General features: G+C 41.8%; 1 protein-coding gene across 6 annotated transcripts in view; it reads left to right on the top strand.

Annotated features, from left to right (window-relative positions):
• cadm1a (cell adhesion molecule 1a) overlaps positions 1-18427 on the top strand; it is a 221454-nt gene that overhangs the window by 188474 nt on the left and 14553 nt on the right. For 3 of the 6 annotated variants that reach the window (XM_029250996.1, XM_018755415.2, XM_018755414.2), the window contains 2 exons: positions 1309-1383; positions 11873-11905. The exons of 1 other annotated variant lie outside the window; for it this stretch is intronic. In XM_029250996.1, coding sequence (XP_029106829.1) covers positions 1309-1383; positions 11873-11905 — 108 coding nt within the window. The remainder of the gene's footprint in view (positions 1-1308; positions 1384-11872; positions 11906-18427) is intronic. 2 more of the 6 variants (XM_029250997.1, XM_018755413.2) reach the window with 2 other exon arrangements.

Here is an 18427-nt window from a genome sequence, read left to right as displayed (position 1 = left end):
GCATCTTGTTCTTGTGGTCTTATAAGTCAGTGTTTCATAGGTAACTTTATTGCTTCCAGTAGACTATTGCTGATAGTTTTTTTTTAATTTTTATTTTTAAGAAAGGCATTTGAAAGTGCATGCTCTAACTGCTCCAACCTTTTAGTCTGTAGTCATGTGGAATGATTGAAGCTCCAGACACTTTGAATTTTGAGGAGTTTTAAGGTGGAGCCTGAACCGGAGCTGTTTCAGGGTCCCGCATACATTTTGGCCAGTCTCACTCTTGTGTTTTCAGCCTCGCTTTCCAAACACTGGCATTTTCCAACGACGAGTTGCCGTGGGAGAGGAAATGCAGTGGTTCTAATGGGTTTTCAGTTGCTCCCTAAACCAGGCTTTTTTCAGCAGTGCTCTGCGTGCCTTGATGCTTCATCATTAGGCTCTAAATGTCTTGGTCCCCTATGGAGGTTCTTACAATGGACTGCTGTTGATGTTAACTCAGCATTTTCCCAGAAGAGAGGAACAAACATTCAAACATTGCTCATGTTAGTCTTCCTGCCTCATCTGTGTGCTTTGTTCAACACTTTATTGATTTTGTATGTTTGTTCACCACCGATGAACACCATGAGCAGGGTAGGCTTGGTTAGCATTAGGACTCATCAGTGCACACTCATTGAATACTCATCACTTGGACCCAAAGCCTTCTCAGTGGGACCTGCTTTGCTAGTTGAGAAAAATGGCATCCACATATATAATACAGTTTAACAGAAACAGCCTTTGGTCCAAGTCAGCCACACTGTTCTTTTATCTGTTTTTTGCCTGCTTTTTGTGATTAATGTACACCTTCCATACATCATTTTCTGTTGTTAGTTGCACGTTTTTTTTTTTTTGTTTGTTTGTTTTTTTTGTCATCATGGCTTTCACTTTACCCAATTTTGATTTTCTTTTATTGATGTCCTGTTGTGGAGGTGAGTGTTAGGATAAAGGTTTTGAAGTAGGTATGTTTACTTATACTTCAGGAATAACTGTAAGATTTCTGGATTGCAAATATTTTAATAAAATGTGTTTTATTGTTGATTTCTATGAAAGTTTAAAAAAAATATGGAAACAAATAGTTTCCAGACAGGGATTAAGGTAGAGAACAAACCTTACACAAGACAAGAAAAAAATCTTTATATAGCATCTATTGGAATATTGATATATGTGCATATATATCAGTATTTTTCTGAAGGTCATTGAAGTTGTTTCATTCCCTTGGGTGGTGTTTTTTTATTACCTCATGGTTTATGTATTGGTTTCTTTATGTCACTTTTGTTTTTGTTTTTCATCTAGATGTTCTCACCACCACCTCTATACCCACCACCACTACCACCACTACCACCACCACCATCCTAGAACCCGCACAAGGTACAGTACACCATGCCGGCTCCCACATGAACCTTCAGCAGGACACCCGCTTCCCCATCTTTGAACAACACAAATAAGCCTTTGATTGTGCATATATGTGTGTATCTACGCGTGTTTGCGTACATGTACATGTTCACCGAGAAGCTGTAGGTAGCCAAGCCTGATAAGATTGTTCAGTTGATTCTGCTAACCAGATCCAACAAGATGCCTTTGTCATCTCACAGCACAAATCTGTCAGCGTGGCTTTACACAAAAAAAGGCATTCTTGTCACATTTCTCTCAAACTGTAGTTTGCTTCCAGTGATTCACAATCTTATCAGGATCTGTGGCTCGGGATGGTCCTGCCAGTATAAAAGATGGCAGAGCCAGTTTGTCGTCCCTAAGGACTTATGTGACCACATAAAAATTTCTTGTTTGTTAACTTGGGGTTCAGTGATTTTTAAATACTTTTTTTTGCTTTCCGTTTCTTTCAGTTTTTTTTGTGGGGGCCCTGCTGTCCAGCATAAATCACAATTAATTTGTAGTCTTAATAGTTTTGAAACTCTGACCAGGTATTGTTTTCGTTGCTTGTGTTGATCATAGTTGGGAAAAAACACCATTTGAATAGTGTTTGTACTGTATGGCGGTTAATGGTGTACATAGTCAAGGATGGCCCATTTTATACCTGTGTCATTTTTGGACCATGGAAACTTCAGTGATGGAAATCATATTTTCTTAAACTCTTTATTAAAAACACAGAATGGAGTACATAAAAAAAATACACAAGGAAACACAGACAGGAGCTTTCGGCAGTAACAGACACCAATCCAAGCTGGTAAATATTACAGATGAACCAGTGTACGATAGTCCTGGGGGTGAACTTCTATTGAAAATTTATTGAAAAAATTTACTGAAAATTGTGTCATCCTCCTTTGGTTGACTGTAAGAAATTTTAAGGGTATGATCAAGTGAATTTGTATTTGAATGTCCATAAATGTGGACAAAAATAAAACTTACGACCACCTGGACTTTATATATATATATAAAGTTATGTTTCTATTATTTTCAACTCTCAGCCTTTGAACGTAATATACTGTATAGCAACTCCTGCTTTATCAGCTATAAAATAACATCCACCTGACATGCTGCCTCAAGACACCATATTTCTTCAGGTTATGTGTCTATCAGCGATGTTGTTTTATTCACAAAAAAATATGCATTTGCGGAATATTTTGTGTGTGATTACATTGCAGTTACTTTTTGTTTAAAATCGCTAGAAAGTGAAAACATGAGTATTCTGGTGATGCTGAAAAGACCAAAAACATCATATTTAGAAATGAAAGTGAGAATAATAGTGCCGCTTGAAAATATCATAATACTGTAATCCCTTTTATGAGCATTTATGTTCTTTAAGATTCTTCACCTTTTTTTTAATCCCATTAAGGTAAAATTTTAATATGTCTCAAAAGAATGGAGTGGTACTTTTCCTTTGTCAGGGTGAAGGCAATTCAGTGCAGGTGTCCAGCTCCAGAGTAGGCAAACATGGATCATCGGGTTTTTTGCAACTTGTGGAGTCCATGCCAGCTCGAGTGCATGGTGTCATTAAAGCAAAAGGGGGGCATAGCAAATAGTAAGAAATTCTGAAATTCATGTGAAGTTTTCAAAGATTCTACTTTCCACTCATATTATGCTGATAGTATGGCTTGTATTGAGAAATTTGGTGTTAAATTTGAAAATACAAAATAAAAACATTTTCAGTACTGCTTTTGGACACCACTGTATATATCCTTATGGTTTATATAATACAGTATAAGGTGTTTTTCAAAGTTGTCGGAATCCTATTGTAAGTCAAAGACTACCTGTACCACTTCATTATCCATGGTGCTCTCAGTATTCTGCATCATGTAAGCTTCTGTTTGTATTTCAGTTTGTCATTCATACCCGGTTTTGCTGGAACGTTTCCCTCAGAATATGTGGCGCACTGAAAACAGAGTTTTTAAGTAGTGCATATGCATATTATCAAGAGATAAGCTGTGTGTAAAAATAAATTAGCCACAGACAAAAAAAAAAAAAATACTTGGAAACACTTGGAAAGTTCTGTTTTTTCTTAATGAAATACGTCTGGTCTCTTCAGTAGTGCAGGATAAATCTGAGATTTTCCAAGGTCTTTTCCATGGTCTTTATCTGAAGAGTATTCCATTATTTCTGTGTATTTATATATGAAAAATCAGTTCCTTTGCACCATCATGCTCTCTTATGGCTCCCTCCATTTATTCACATAGTGGATGGTTATAGATCAGCAGCACCAAACGAATTTAGCGGCGCACAGGGGTAGAGGCCACTTAGAAATTTAATACATTTTTGATAAACTGGCTGTAAGAGAAATGGAATAGGGTATACTGCACTTTTAAAAAATCTATTAAAGCCTAACGTGGGGCTAAAGTGCTCTGCTGCTTCAGGAGGTGACATTTAGAGATGACTAAATTGCCATTTATACTGAAAAATAAATGGCTAAATGGAAGGGTCCCGCTCACCATTATTTGCGATGTGGACAGATGTCATTAATTCCTATTTGTATTGCCTTCTTTCCCCCTAATAAACACAGCTCCAAAAATTGATGTTTATCGATATTTGGGAAAGTGCTTATTTTCTTTTAATAGCTTCTGCGAATTTGATCAAAGACCAAGCCCTCTCTCACTCTGCCAAAAATTAAATAAATAAATAAATAAGGAGTCGAGTGAACCAAGTGGTACCCCGCACCTCCCGAGAGGCAGGGAGGAAGACCTGTTTTACTCAGGTGCATGCCGATGTGCGCAGCACACAGCGGGTCCTCATTTTCTGGCCAGGCTGTTTGTAAAATTGCCGTTTTATAGCCGCCATGAAAATGTTCCTCCAGACCGATTTGGGAGAGTTGAAAAAGGCCAAACTCGTCTCAAAATGCTTCCCTGTTGACAGCTGAGCGATATTTCTTCTTGTTTCTTTTTTTATTTTATGTACCGTATTTTGTGTCGCACCATACACTTAATATGAGAAATAAAGATTTGAGTAAGTTGGCTAAAGATTTAAGTGCTCTGATTATTAAATAAATATGAAGTACAATTATAAAGCCTTTACATAAGTGCACTGTACAAGTAAAACATTTGTGAACAAAGCTATGATTTTTAATTAATGAAATAAGCAATCACGGAGGAAAAAATGCTCAAGTCGAGTCTTAAATTGCATAAGCACCATCTGGTAAACTGACTTCAGAAATTGTTTTGCACAAAGCATTCGCGTGTGCGATCGAGTACCTCATTTCTCTAACTGTCTAATACCTCCAGGAGAATAAACACAAGACAGAGAGAGAGGGACACTTCCTTGGCTGAGGGGGGAAAAAAAGCTAATTCGCTAAAGGTCAATTGCATTCCGCAGGGAAAACAACAACTGCCGTCGTGTGATGCACTGTCGAGGGAGACCATCCAGGCAGATTTATTGGGCTCAGCTTCATGCAAACAGAGAATGCTTTCAATAAGTCTTTTTTTATGTACAGGTATATTGTTATTAGGATCATGATTGCACTTCGTGATGGCTTACAGGAGATGGAGCTCATAAAGGAGCCAGAAGGTAATGGACATCATGGACCTGAATGGCCAGCGCTCGCACGGTAGCACAGAAGTGAAGTTTTCCTGCAAATGCTTCCCGGAGTCAGGCGAAATGGCACCGAGCACAGATACGCATATTAGCGCTCGCAGCCCACAGATGGAGATGTCCGCACAGCAAGAGGGAAATAACACTTTCTGAGGTGTGTGATTGTCCTGCTGCAGAAATATTCCAACGGCGCGTAGAAGAACACCTTCCTCATGTTCAGAGTTTGCAGAGTATCCATCTCTTGTAACTCAGCATCGAGTTAATATCGCCGCGTCACGCATGTCCCGCAACGCTGCTTAATTTGCAGGAGGACGTTTTATTTTATTTATAATTATATATTATTGACCTATGTGGCACTTCTTGAATTTGCAGAGTCGCTTCTGGAGAACCAGGTGGCAACCTCCCAGAGATGTAGAGTGGACAGTTGAGGAAGCGCAGAGGCGGTTACAGCCTGCTTCACATGCTTTTTGTCATTTTTTGCTGATGTCAGCAAAGGTAGTGCCTTGGGTGACCCATCCTGTCAGAAAGGAGGCGTCCAAAGGAAAGTGATCATTCATAAGCTGAAGAGTTGTGTGACCAGCACAGCGTTGTGCCTCTCAGTAATAGGATCTGCCCATGACTGACAAATAACAAGTGGGAATGTAGGAACACATGCGGCGCAGTGGGATTCATTCCTCGTCGTCCTTATTTTATTTCCTCACATGACTTCCTGCTGCCTCAGTCACACTGAATGGGAGGGTCTGCTCTAGTGTTTGTACAGAGAGAAGGCAAGTACAGGAGTTATCGCTGAAGACCAGAAGCCTAAAATGTTCAACATTTACTTGAGAGGGCAGGATTTATTTTTTCTGTTCTAAAATTTTTCTCCTCTTAATGTATGCGGTTCCCCCCCCCCCCCTCCCCGATGTTTCTGCTTTTATGTTGTGGCTCCCTGCGTGCACACGTGTGTGCATTTCGAAAAAATGCATGCGTGCAGTTCGAAAAAATGTCAAACTGCACATTTGCATACATGCGCAGTGTCTTGGAGCTATACAGGAGCAATTTCATCGAGCATATTTTTATTTATTATTGCTGATCTGAGAATTTTACAGGAGCTACCCAGTGAATATATAAGAGTAGGTGTCAGTCTATGCTTTTTGCCCATAATCTAAGTGATACAGATACTGACAAATATGATTATGTAATGAATCTGTTGCTTCCTCAGGACTAGTTTTGCCAATTTTCTTCAAGCTTACCAGGAGACACATTTAAAACAAAAGTTGTTCCCGTTTTTAGTTTGCTCCCGACACTATCCTCCACCACACTGCAACTCATTCCTCTTTCTCTGTACCATTGTTTGTCTCCTATGTCACCTGGTGTGCAGTGTCACCAAACAACACACTGAACGGGAGATTGTCCACAATACCTTTTTCAATTTATTTTTGTTTTTTCTTGTGAAGTAAAATAAGCTTTAATGTTCATTCATCTTAATGAAGCACAGTAATAGTGCTTTGTGCCTTACAACCAGTGCTTCTGCTGTAGAGGAACACTGAGACCCTGCTTTGTATGAGCACCTAAAAATATATATTAATATTAGGGACCTAATAATAAGACGGCCAACCTTTGCCTTGACAAGAGTTTTACTACTTGGAATGCTGTCATTCAAGTCCTGAACTGTGTGTTGTTAGGATATTGAACAATTCTTGATGAAGAAAAGCCTCCAGTTCTTTGAAGGATGAAAGAGGTGGCAATGGTCTTCACTCTGCACACCAGAACTTCCCATAAAAGTTCATTGATCTTGAGGTCGGCTAACTGGAGAGGCCATGGAAGGTGTTTGGCTTTATTCTTGTATTCATGAAACCACACTTGAATTTGGCATAAGAGGACATCATAGGCAACAGTGTTTGAACCAGTGCATTTAGTCCTTTGAAATGGCCTCATATTCCTTGGCCTTTATCCAGCCACGCAGAGCAATGATTCGACCTAATGACCCCCCCAAGAAGGTTGCACGTAAGATTATGGATCACCATCACATTTAACAATTAACAACAGACATTGTGGGTTGAAGGCATGCTTTCCTTCCTCCAAACATAAACTCATCCAAATGTAGGGTGAAAGTTGACTCATCAGGTCATATTACTGTTTTCCATTACTCACGGGTCCAGGCTTTCTGCTCCTTGCATCACATGATGTGTCTTTGTGCGTTGGCATTGGACACAAGAGGTTTCTGAATGGTGGCCCTTCCATAAATTCCAACCTTGTGAAGCTCATGGTGTACAGTTTTTATTGAGATGGAGTCACAGACATTCATTCAGTTCTGTAGTAATTTTTGAGGCTGAGCATGTATGGCATTTAGCAGCTGTACTGTGAATTGTCTGTCAATCCCTGTCGGTGAGCTTCGACTTGCAACCACTGTTCCTCTTAGCCAGCGCAGTTTTCCTAGGTTTGGCTTAAGCCTTCATTGTTTTTGAGACTATTCCCTTAACACATTATATAATTCTGTGTTTTTTGTCACTGATACACCTGCCATTTGGGCACCGAATCTTTGGAACTCTAGTTGGCTTATGTTGCTTTGAAAACTGAAATGTCATATAAGCACTAGCTGTCAGATCTCTTTTATGCTTTGTAAGTTTTTATGTTTGTAATCTGAAGTGCAAGTGTATTTTCATTCGTTCATTCATTCATTATTAATACCCACTTGTCCAATGGCTGAATTTTTTCTCCACAAGCGTTTGTATTGTAAACAGAGTTTGAACACCAGTCAAAGAAACAACTGTTGAAAAAAGAGTTTTCGTTACTGGGGGAACCCTGTACTAACAGAAGAAAAAAGCTGGGTCTTTTTCAAAGTCTTCATCTAGTTACATTTACATTTATTCATTTGGCAGACGCTTTTCTCCAAAGCAACGTATATCTCAGCGAAAATACAAATTTGTGCATTTTATTAGGAGAAAGAGACATAGCTGCAGACATGCGATTCTTAAGTTGCATAAAACGCAGGATAGATGAATCCTGATCACCTTCCTACAGTTTTTTTTTTTTTTTTTTTAAATGTACACAAAAATTTCTTAGTTGTGAGAAAGAGTTTGCAAGCCTTTTGGAAATATCTGGATTTCTACATGAATGACTTCTAAAATATGATCTGACCTTCATATATATCATAATAATAAATGGAAATGTTAATAAACACACTCAATATTTTACATTACCATATCTTTATTGAACAAATGATTTGAATTTGATCCGAAAAGGACGTTTCACAATTGATTCCAGCATCATTGATGGAAACAGTATGTGAACTCTAGGATAATGACATGTTAAAAAGAGGGAAGTTTGAGACAGGTGTTCTAATCTATGAGCAAAGTGTTCCAGTCAGTTCAGGTCTGGTTTCACCACACAGTTGTGGTAACCTGCTCTTTACACAGCTGAAGTGCAATATGGCCTGGTCAAAAGAGCTTTTAGAGGACCTCAGAAGAAGAGTTGTTGAAGCTCATAAAACCATAATGGGTTGTAAAAGGCAAATAATTGGTCAACTCTATATTATTATGTTCCAAAGAAAACTGATGTTTTATCCTACTTCTGGACAGCGTTGTTTTAAACTGCAGCTCTCACTTCGAAAAAGTGCGTCATTACTAAGTGTTCTGTTTTCCTCTTTTTGAGTTAAAAACACACTGCTATTATCCTTAATTATTAGAGGCTCATGGGGGCGCAATGGCGCTGTGGGTTGGACCGGGTCCTGCTCTCCAGTGGGTCTGGGGTTCGAGTCCTGCTTGGGGTGCCTTGCGACGGACTAGCGTCCCGTCCTGGGTGTGTCCCCTCCCACTCTGGCCTTTCGCCCTGTGTTGCCGGGTAGGCTCTGCAACCCCGTATGGGACTAGCGGTTCAGAAAATGTGTGTATTAGAGGCTCTTTTTTTTCAGGTGTAGGGCATAACGTGTTTTTAAGTGTTGACTTTTACTCATTTTAAATTGATTGAGTAAATAAAGTGAATGTTTAATGATGAACTGAATATTGACAAGAAGTTTAGTTCGTGTCCTGCCATGGGGCAAAGCAAGCTATATGGGCCGGACAAAAGCATGATACAGCAGGATTTTTAACCCAAAAAAAAAAAAAAAAAAAAACTGATTTTGAACAAAAACCCAAAGGCTCTTTTTCCAGACTGCTCTGCAAAATGCCAGCCCCGAAGTCTACAGGCCAGCTGCCATTATAGTCCATATAATTGGACCTTTAGTGTCTGCAGCTTGTTGGCATTGTTCACTTAAGGCAAGTGGGTCCTTGAGAGTTGTCCATCTTACTGCTCCTGCCTCCTGCCCTGGGATTGACCACCCTACCAGCTCACAACTTGTTTCTGTGTTATTCATTTAAGCAGATTGTGTCTATCTGCAAACAGCTGCCCAGCTGGTACACTAGTGGTTAGGCCGGCTGCCTTTGGACCCAAAAGGTTGCTGGTTCAAATCCCTCTTCTAGCTGCTGTACCCTTGAGCAAGCTACTTGCTCTAAACTGCACCAGTGTAATCACCTAGTCGTAGAAATGGGTAAATAACTGTAAATAGCTCTACCTGGTAAGTTGTCTTGGAGGAAATGGATAAGTGTCCAATATTATGACCTAGTTTAGTCCACATTTTATGATGAATGTAGAAATCCATATCATTTCAAAAGGCTCACAAGCAATTTCTTGCAACTGTACCTGGTACTAGCTTAGCTGTATCTTATAAAGTATTCATTGGATGTGTGTGTGTGTGTGTGTGTGTGTGAGAGAGAAAAAATTTAAATTTTGAAAACAAACTTTTCACTCCTTTGGATCCTACTGGATTTCTGCCCTGCTGTCAAATTGCTATAATGTACATTAAGGTCAAGGAGTGAGTGACAAGACCAGCAGGGTAAAAGTAGGAGCAGTAGAAAAAGCCTCTGGAGTTTTCTCTTTTTGAGTTTAAATCCACTTTGATGACCTCTGTGAGGTGGTGAACCCAAGTGAATTCCCCCAGTATTATGCTGGGAGATGATGTGAGACAGCAGTGCACTGTAGTGGCTGAAGACCAGGTGGTGTTAGGTCCATATCCCAAGAGACACAGCGCTTCTCACATTCTGCTGTATTTGCAGACAAAGTGCTTAGAGGAAGTTAAACATTTTTTTCCCTTACTGTTAAAGTGTCTGCTCTTTAAAGTACAAGCCCTTATAAATAACGTGAAAATCAGCTAAAGGATTAAGGTAGTAAGTGTGCTTCTGAAGTTTTTATTGATACGTTGCTATGAAAACTTTTTCAAACCAAGAAACAAGCCTCATGACACCTCTTTTCTGCTTTTAAGTTATTCATTTGTTTATTATTGCAGATAAGGTGCTTAAGGTCGGTCTACCTATGTCTTTTCCCGTCTCCACGTGTTTCGTGTTAGAATATCCCTTTCTTTGCTTTTGTTGATTGTAATTTCTTTAACGAAAGACTTACGGAAAGCATTGAAATCAGTAACATATTTCATTTCACCTTACACAAACAGTCAATCCTCATCTCATTAATCTGTGTGACATCTATTACAGATTTATGTCATTGTCCCCATGTAGATTTCTAGATAAGTATAGCAGAAACCGGGTGACTGTGCCAAAATCACCGAGGGCAACAATTATGTCTCCATTAGGTCTGATTTAATCTGTGCAGAGAGGGAACAGAATGCTCAAGCTGGAATTTCACCACCATGACAGGGACTGTCATCTGTAATGTTTTTTTTTTTTTTCCAGGTTTAACGGGCGCCTCCATTATATAGAAATTGCCTTCCTGATATGCTGAACTTTGCCTACGATGCCCTAAGGTGCCACACTTGGAACTTGTCTCATATATCTGTCTGACAACTATCACTTATGCAATGGCACCCTGCTGCGTTGCTGCAAAAGTGGCACTTGGAGGAGGACGGGGTTCTGCATACTGCAAGAGCTTCTTGTTACGGGTTTATTCAGTCAGATGGGCGCTTTGAACTGCCGGTTAAATTGTTTGCCGACCTCAATGATTTATACTCCGCTTCATCCAAAGATAACTGAAGTTAAGAAAAGAAGGTGTCGCCCATTTACTGAATTAAGGGGAAACAGATTCTACCGTTCGCAAATGGTTGCCTGAGGCCAATTAGGCTTTCGTAACGTTGCTATAATACTTCTCGTTCAAAATACTCTTTAGAGAGTTTGTAACTGTGTGTCGGGTCTGTTGCACTCACCGTAAAAAATTGAATAAATTACCTTAAAAACCCTCAGGATCCCGAGAGAGGTCCGTATATGCAGATGTGGAGTGTTCACCCTGATTTTCAGTCAAACCCTATGAAATTAAGTCGATTTATATCTGAGCCACGTGGTTACGTTCTTGCAATTTTCCAGAAGATGCACTCCAAATATCTTTGAATTTGAAAAGTAAATAACTGCTCATTTGAAATTGAGGAAGGGAGGGGGGGGGGCTTCTGTTATTAAAATGTGAAATTAGGTTGTTCAGATAAACATATTTCTTCTTTCTCTTCACAGAGTTGCATCAAAGTCAAACTGATTAAAACCAGAGTTAGACACAAACAGTGACACAGTCACACACAACATAAACTATTCTTTTTAGCTATATTTCATGAACCACTTCTCAATTTCTTGGTAGAATGATGTGCACTTTTCACGTAGTTTTAAACTTGTTTATTTTGGTTCTGCTATGTGATAGCTGTCCCTCCGTCTGTGACAAACTTGCGGGGCTTCACTTTTGTTGTTGTTTAATGTGTTTCGGTTTCTTTTTATTTCTTTATTTTTTATGTTTTCCTTTGTCGACTTTTGGTCTTTGTCATGTGACGGTCTCTAAATGCTTGCTTATCGGTTCCATTGTTGTCATTCTCTTTTTTTTGCATGCTGTTCCTCCTGTTCCCCTCGTTCCTCCACCGTTCTCCTCCCCACGCGTTCAGACTCCGCGTCCAGCACAGAACCAGCGGCTCACGGTGCGTAACCCGCCATCCTCGCCCTGCTAGCACGGCACGCGTGTGTGGCACGATGTGGCTGCTGATTGCGGAGCCAAGGCCTCCTCGCATTCTGAGCTGCAAACACTGACATGAATACTTAAAGTGATTGCGTGTGTGTGTGTGTGTGTGTGTGTGTGTGTGTGTGTGTGCGTGCGCGCCTGATGGGTGTGTCTGCATGGGTGTGCATTTTAGAGGTCCTCAGGGGTTCATCTGGCTGTCCGATCTTGAGCGTGACCGTGTCCAAATGGAACCCAAGTGTGTACACATACGTAAATAAAGCACGTTCTCTCGGCTCTTGGACGGTGTTAGCTCGGGTTCCCATGGAAACCAGCCAAAAACATGCATGTTCTCAATTTGCACCCAAAAAATTGCAGCATGGTATCTTTAAGACACCATTCTCATTATTTTTTTTTTTAGAAATCCCTTTTTTCCGAGACAGGAGTTGTGAGGTCTGCTTCTAAATTCTGACTGTTGACCGTTGCAAACCACGCCTGTTTTCTGGAGAAGATCAGCAGTGGATACATAAGATATTGCCCAGGCTTCTATAAGCAACATGAAATTAGAAGGCATGCCTTGATCAGTTTTTTTTTTTTTTTTTCTTTTTTTTTTTAAACATTTTTCAAAGTTTTCTGATTTATTGTTATTTCAGTTTAGAAGATGTACATCTCTCCCCGGTGTCTGTTACCTACAAAGGTGTGTGTATTTTTATTTAGGGAGGGTGTGCTTCTTAATTCCAGTTCGTTGCGTGAGTGAAGCTTAGCGTCGGAACCGATGCGTCGCACTGTGGTACCAGTAATACGGTATCTCAGGTATAGCTGGGGTGGTCCTGATAGAATCAGACCTTTTCAGGTGCTGTAGTTCCACCTGTGAAGACCTCTAATATGCGTGTGATTGTGCGTGCATGCATATGTGCATTTGTGCTGACTTTAAAACGAAACGTTTCATCCTGAACCTGTACTGTTTCATACAAACCTGAAGCTGTGAGTGACGCATGTTTGCCCAGGAAAAAAATGCGCAAAGAATTAACTTTTGTTCACGCAGTCTGTGTCTTTGGGTCATAATTGAGCTTGCCGTCTCTTCACTGCTTTTCTAAATACCTTGTCACAAGGGTGGTGATAACCGAGTAGGCTAATATCTGCGTGTGGTCTACGAAATGTTGCTTGGCGTTACTGTGGTCTAAGAATAATACGTGATGTTTCGCTCTGCTCAGACACAGAGGTGTACGTTTAAAATGTGCGCTACGTGCTCTCCGGTTGCATTTTTTTCTCTGCGACGTCGCTCAGGTTTTCGGTTGTGAGGAGAGGATGCAAAGCAGCAGCAAATGTTTCAATGGTCCGGAGCTCAGGAGGTTGAGCTTGGTCACCGTGCAGCTCCAGCGAAACAAAACTTGCCAGTAATAGTTGCCTTTTGTGGTTTTGAGTTACACTGTTATGCTGCACGACCGCTGAACCCCACCGCTTGAACGAGCTGTCAGGAAAGGCCCATTCTGCCACATACGGTACAGCATTCTGTGTTTGTCACACCAATTGCTTCCCTTCGTAGAATAAATACCTCATATGGCTACAGTTTTTAAGCACATAAACGCCTCGGATGCACTGTCTCTACCAGTCGTTGCCTGTAAGCGGTAGTGTCGGAGATGTATGTTCCGCCTCCATGGCAAGAACCAACTGCGTTATGGGCATCGTGATCGAGCCGCGATTCGACCGATTGTCGAAAGCTCGTGTGCACTCTGTATTGCGGGGTTCGTTGAGTTTAAGGCTCTGTAACTAATGTCTTGCCATACCAAGTCTCAGAGGCCTCTTCATTTCATCTGGATGTATTGAGAAGGTGTGAATCCAGACCTCGCATAATTGACCCGTTTTTGACATATGACTCCAGTGGAGACCAGTGACAATTCATTGGCGCTTCTCATTCTATTACAGACCTGTAAAGGCAAGGGTGTGCTGCATTCTGAAAGGCATTCGCAAGTGTAGTTCTTTCCATGTCTGCGTCGTGCAAGTCATGACCGGCAAAAATGGAAAGTACTTTCGAGAAATGCTGTCGAAACGAAAGTGAGGCCAACAAAGCAGCACATCAGAAACTTTATTGTATTTATTGTATTAATATTTTTCACTTGACCGCTCTTGTCAAAATGGATGTGAAATGAGGCAGTGGAGACAGTTTTATATCAACACCATGACTGACATAGAGGCGTTATTTTAGGAAAATTCTTCATTCCGGACTCTTTGCGGAGTCATTAAAGGAGCCATTAACAGTGTTTGAAATTCGGAAATTAAAATTTCAGCACAACGCTGTCACTCTATGTTGGGTACGGAATCACTCGAGTTTCAAGGTTTATGGACAGACCAAGGTTATTAATTTATAAACTGTAGAAACAAGTTTGCAGTTTGAAATAGAGTGTGCGCAATAATTGCACAGTGATTGCATTCTACCAAATTTTTAATATGTGTTTCACACAAATCTGTGTGGCTTTTTTTTTTCTTTTGGTTATGTTTCACTTTTAGATATGTGCATTACTTGGAAGATAAATTCTCCCGAATAATTTGTTCTCTCTGCCTTTATGTAGCCTAGCAACAGACATGAGTTCAAGGGAAGTAAATGCTGCTATGGTGGAAGAGGTTTTAGTCAATAGTCACCAGGTAAATTAATACAATAAAGCAGAGCATTTGTGCTTTTTTGTTGGTGTTAGGTTTTCTTTGTTGTTTATACTTTTGTCAGGTGAGATCAAGGCTGTGTTTTAGAGCCCTTTTGATATGTTACGGTAAGCGCAGATGTAGCTTACCACATTGTCTGAGTCACTGTAGACCTGTTAAAAAAAAAAAAAATTAAAAAAAAACACTGCTCCCGGAGTGAAATACATCAAAATGTTATCAGCACGTCAGTATCCCTGACGCACATTGCATTATGGCAGGACAGCACTGAGCATTAACAGTATTTTCTCTACCTGAGCAGACTTCTGTTTGCTTGGGCCCTTTTGAGGCTGATTTATCGATACCTTGTCACGGCACTTTCTTTATAGCAAATGAGGCACTTATTTATTTTTTTTCTTTCCCCTTCTCCCATCCTGGGGTGGATGGCAGCGAATTTAATCGCAAGATTGCACTTAGTCGGTCTGCTGCCCCGCACGCGTTGTTTCTTTACAAATTCGTTGAGGCGTGGACGCCCCCTCGCAACTTTCACATAGAAGGAGGCTGACCGAACAGCGTTTGCCTCACGTTGTCATTTCAGCATCCTTTCTTTGGGGCAGTGAACTCAACATGTATTCACCAGGCTTCTCCCTAACGCAACACTTGAGTAAGCACTTTCGCTGCCCACTCTTGCGCTGTACTCAAAATTCAATCAGATTTAGATAACAGAAATTTATTTTGAAAATGTGTATAATTATTTTTGGCTTTGAGCCAAAATCACATGCTTGAAGGATTAAATGGATGCAGCACTTTAACAAAGTTAAAGTTTCAAACTTGCATCCCTTTTAATTAATAACAGTGTAGGAATCTTCACTCATATTTATGATGCCGGTATTAATCTTAACAATATTTGCGTTCCGTGCATGCATCGCAGATCGTCTGGTCTTAAGTCTTGTGGTGAATATGTGGCATGCTTTGATAGCCTCAGTATCAGAGAGCTTATTTCCAAGGCACTCCCTTGTCATCAGAACAGCATCTCTCGTGTGATGTGTCTGAAACAGATTTTTGGCCATCTTAAGTCTTCCCAGGAGTGAAGCACGAAGCCGTGACTAATATCACAAGTTAGACTTGTACATGAAGCGAAAGTGTGGTAGGAGTTGACGTTTCTTGTGTAAAAATTAAGAGCAGGCTTATTTGGGGTTTACTCGCTGTAAATCCAGACCCCCCGTTTGACACGAGCTGAGCCCTCGGTGTTCGTGCTCCAAGTGCCAACGCTAACCGCCTCCCTTTCCCTCTCAAAGGCTGTCTCCATGGCGATGCCGCTGCGTGCCGGGGCATAGAAAAGCCTGTGTTACAGAACATCTTTTTTCCGGAGGCTGCGATTTGAATTGCACGAAAACAAATAAGGGGTACGGAATGGCGGATGTGTGGAGACAGCGGGCCGTACACCACGTGGTAGTTCGACTCATCGATTGCTCCCCCGACCCCCCAGCTCCCGGATGCTGAGCTACGGGTTCTCACCGCGGTGTGCAAAACCCCCAGTTGTGCTTTCATAATACTAATGTGTGTACACCCACCAGAGGCTGGGCCGCTCTGATCTGGTAAAGGACTATTTCTGCGAGCAACAGGAGATTAAGTGCTGGTATCCGCTGACTCCGGCTTTCGTGCACATGGGCTAGTCTAGCGTCAGTTTTTGTGCACGGTTGACCGATAGTCATACGTTCTTAAAAAAGCTTTCCATCTGAGCCCGTCCATGACCGTGCCCTTTGGGAAGTTAGCATGTAGAGTACAGGGCCCCCGAAAGCGGCCCTTTGTGCCTTTTCAAAACCCACCCTCGCAAGATTATATTTATCTGTCATCCGGCTTTGTCACTTTAGGCACAGGGGGCAGCGCTGCACGTCGAGCTCGAGGTCGCCCCGCTCTCTTTTTCAAGGCTCGCCACTTAATCCTCAGCGCAGAAAGGGCGAGAACGCCAAAAAGGACACCCTGCCAACACGGCTGTCAGGTTAGCGTTGAGAGAAAGGGATAATTGACCGGGCTGCACAATGGGGCTCCATAACCGGAGTAGTGGGAGATAATGACCACTTTGACTTCGGCAGGTGGAGCGCTCCTTTTTCTTCCTCTTAAATTTTGATTTTTTTTTTTTATCCACAATCATAATTGTATGCAGTCCATTTTTTTAAAGCCTAGAGAAGACAAAACTTTAACACTGGTTTGAAGGCCAGCTTGCCTTTTCCCACACTGTATCATGACGAAGGTTGACATTGTTTTTACTGCGTTTTTAACTCCCGTGTGTCCGACCTTGAGGAGCGATGTGGTGGCAATGACACTTCTGTCGCCGTCGGAAGTGATTTGCTGACGTCTGGGATTGCATTCATTGAATTATGTTTCTTGGCCTGTGCTGCGGCTTACAAAATGCTTTATATGATATATATATATCTCCCCCCACCCACCAAACCGAGGGGTGCGTCTGCTGGCCACGGCAAGTCCGCGCACATAAACCGCGGTAATTAGTGTGAGCTATGTAAGAGCTGCCGGCTGGTGAGGCCATCCTGGTGGGTCATTTGACCCGACATCTGGGGGTGAACCTGAATCAGCCGCGCTGGTGCCGGCTACCTGTCGGCCTGTCGCCTGCTGCCCAGTCAAGCTCCCTAATTGGTAACAGGCACCACTTTCTCGTTAGCCTGCCTGCCATTCGCATCACCCCCATGGACCCCTGTCACTCTGTCTTCATCTTCACATACTCTCTGTGTGATGTCTCTCTCTCTGTCTCTCTCTCTCTCTCTCTCTCTCTCTCTCTTTTTCACTCACCTGTTTTCTCCCTCACCCCGATTCCTGCTGCAAACACACCAATATATCCAAGTAATGGAAGCCATTCATCTTTCCTGGTTTGTGAGCTTTGCTACTTCACCACCTTCAGCATTTTTACTGCGGTTCACCTCGTTTTGTAGCCATCTCAATAACTGCTTTCTTTCGCCTCCCTTACTTTTTGCTACATTATGCATGAAGGCTGCTATGTAAACACCCCGTCTGCTAGTTAAACAACTTAGAGTGATAATCGGCCCTTCAACAGTAGATGTAAATAGTTGTGCTTATGAATAATTTGCGTTTGTGAGGAGACATCGCAAGCTTCCGGATTGTAATGACTAGTTTATCGTGGAAGGTTAAGCATCACCTATCCTGCAAACAATATCTCTCATCTCCGAGGATGTAGTGTTTGCGGTCTAGATGAAAAAGAAAATATACCACACAAGTCTATTTTGAACTCGCCCCCTGGCCCCCAGGAGCAGATTGTCTTCAGCGATGACATTGGTTTGATAAAGAGCACACCTGATGCTGGTGTCTCTCTCACTCACCTGTCTGCGAATGTGTTTCATTTTCTCTGCTGGATCCCGAAAGAGATCTCCTTGCAGTGACTGAGTCACCAGCGGCGGCAATGGAAAAGAACCCCCCTGGGTCCATAAAGGCCCTTTCAGTATTAACACTTTCCCTTCATCACAGCGAATTGTTGCAGGTCAGCCTCCTATCCAGGAAGAGGTGTGTTACGTTTAATTGCCCTGCTCACTTCTATGAGGCTTCGTGCGCTGTTGTCACAAAGTCGCTTACCTCACTGATACGTATGATCACCCCGAATACACAAACACACGAGGAAGACGGGAGGAATGTGTTTCTGTTGCGCCGTCTCTGTCCTGCAGTGATGAAACAACGGGGCAGCTGGGTTCTCCCACAGTGGGAGTGCAGACGTGCCCCGATCTGGCAGCTCGGATGGGGGGGCTCTTGTGGGAGCGGGGGGGATGAAGGAGCAGCGATCACCCCAGTCTTTGTGTCGGTCCCTGGAAGGGACATCTTATCCTGGATTAGCTTTGACAAATCG

This window comes from Scleropages formosus, chromosome 4 (assembly GCF_900964775.1).
Source record: "Scleropages formosus chromosome 4, fSclFor1.1, whole genome shotgun sequence".
Taxonomy (NCBI): Eukaryota; Metazoa; Chordata; class Actinopteri; order Osteoglossiformes; family Osteoglossidae; genus Scleropages; species Scleropages formosus.
The sequence above is the reverse complement of the archived record's forward strand: the minus strand, read 5'-3'. Positions and strand labels throughout refer to the sequence as shown.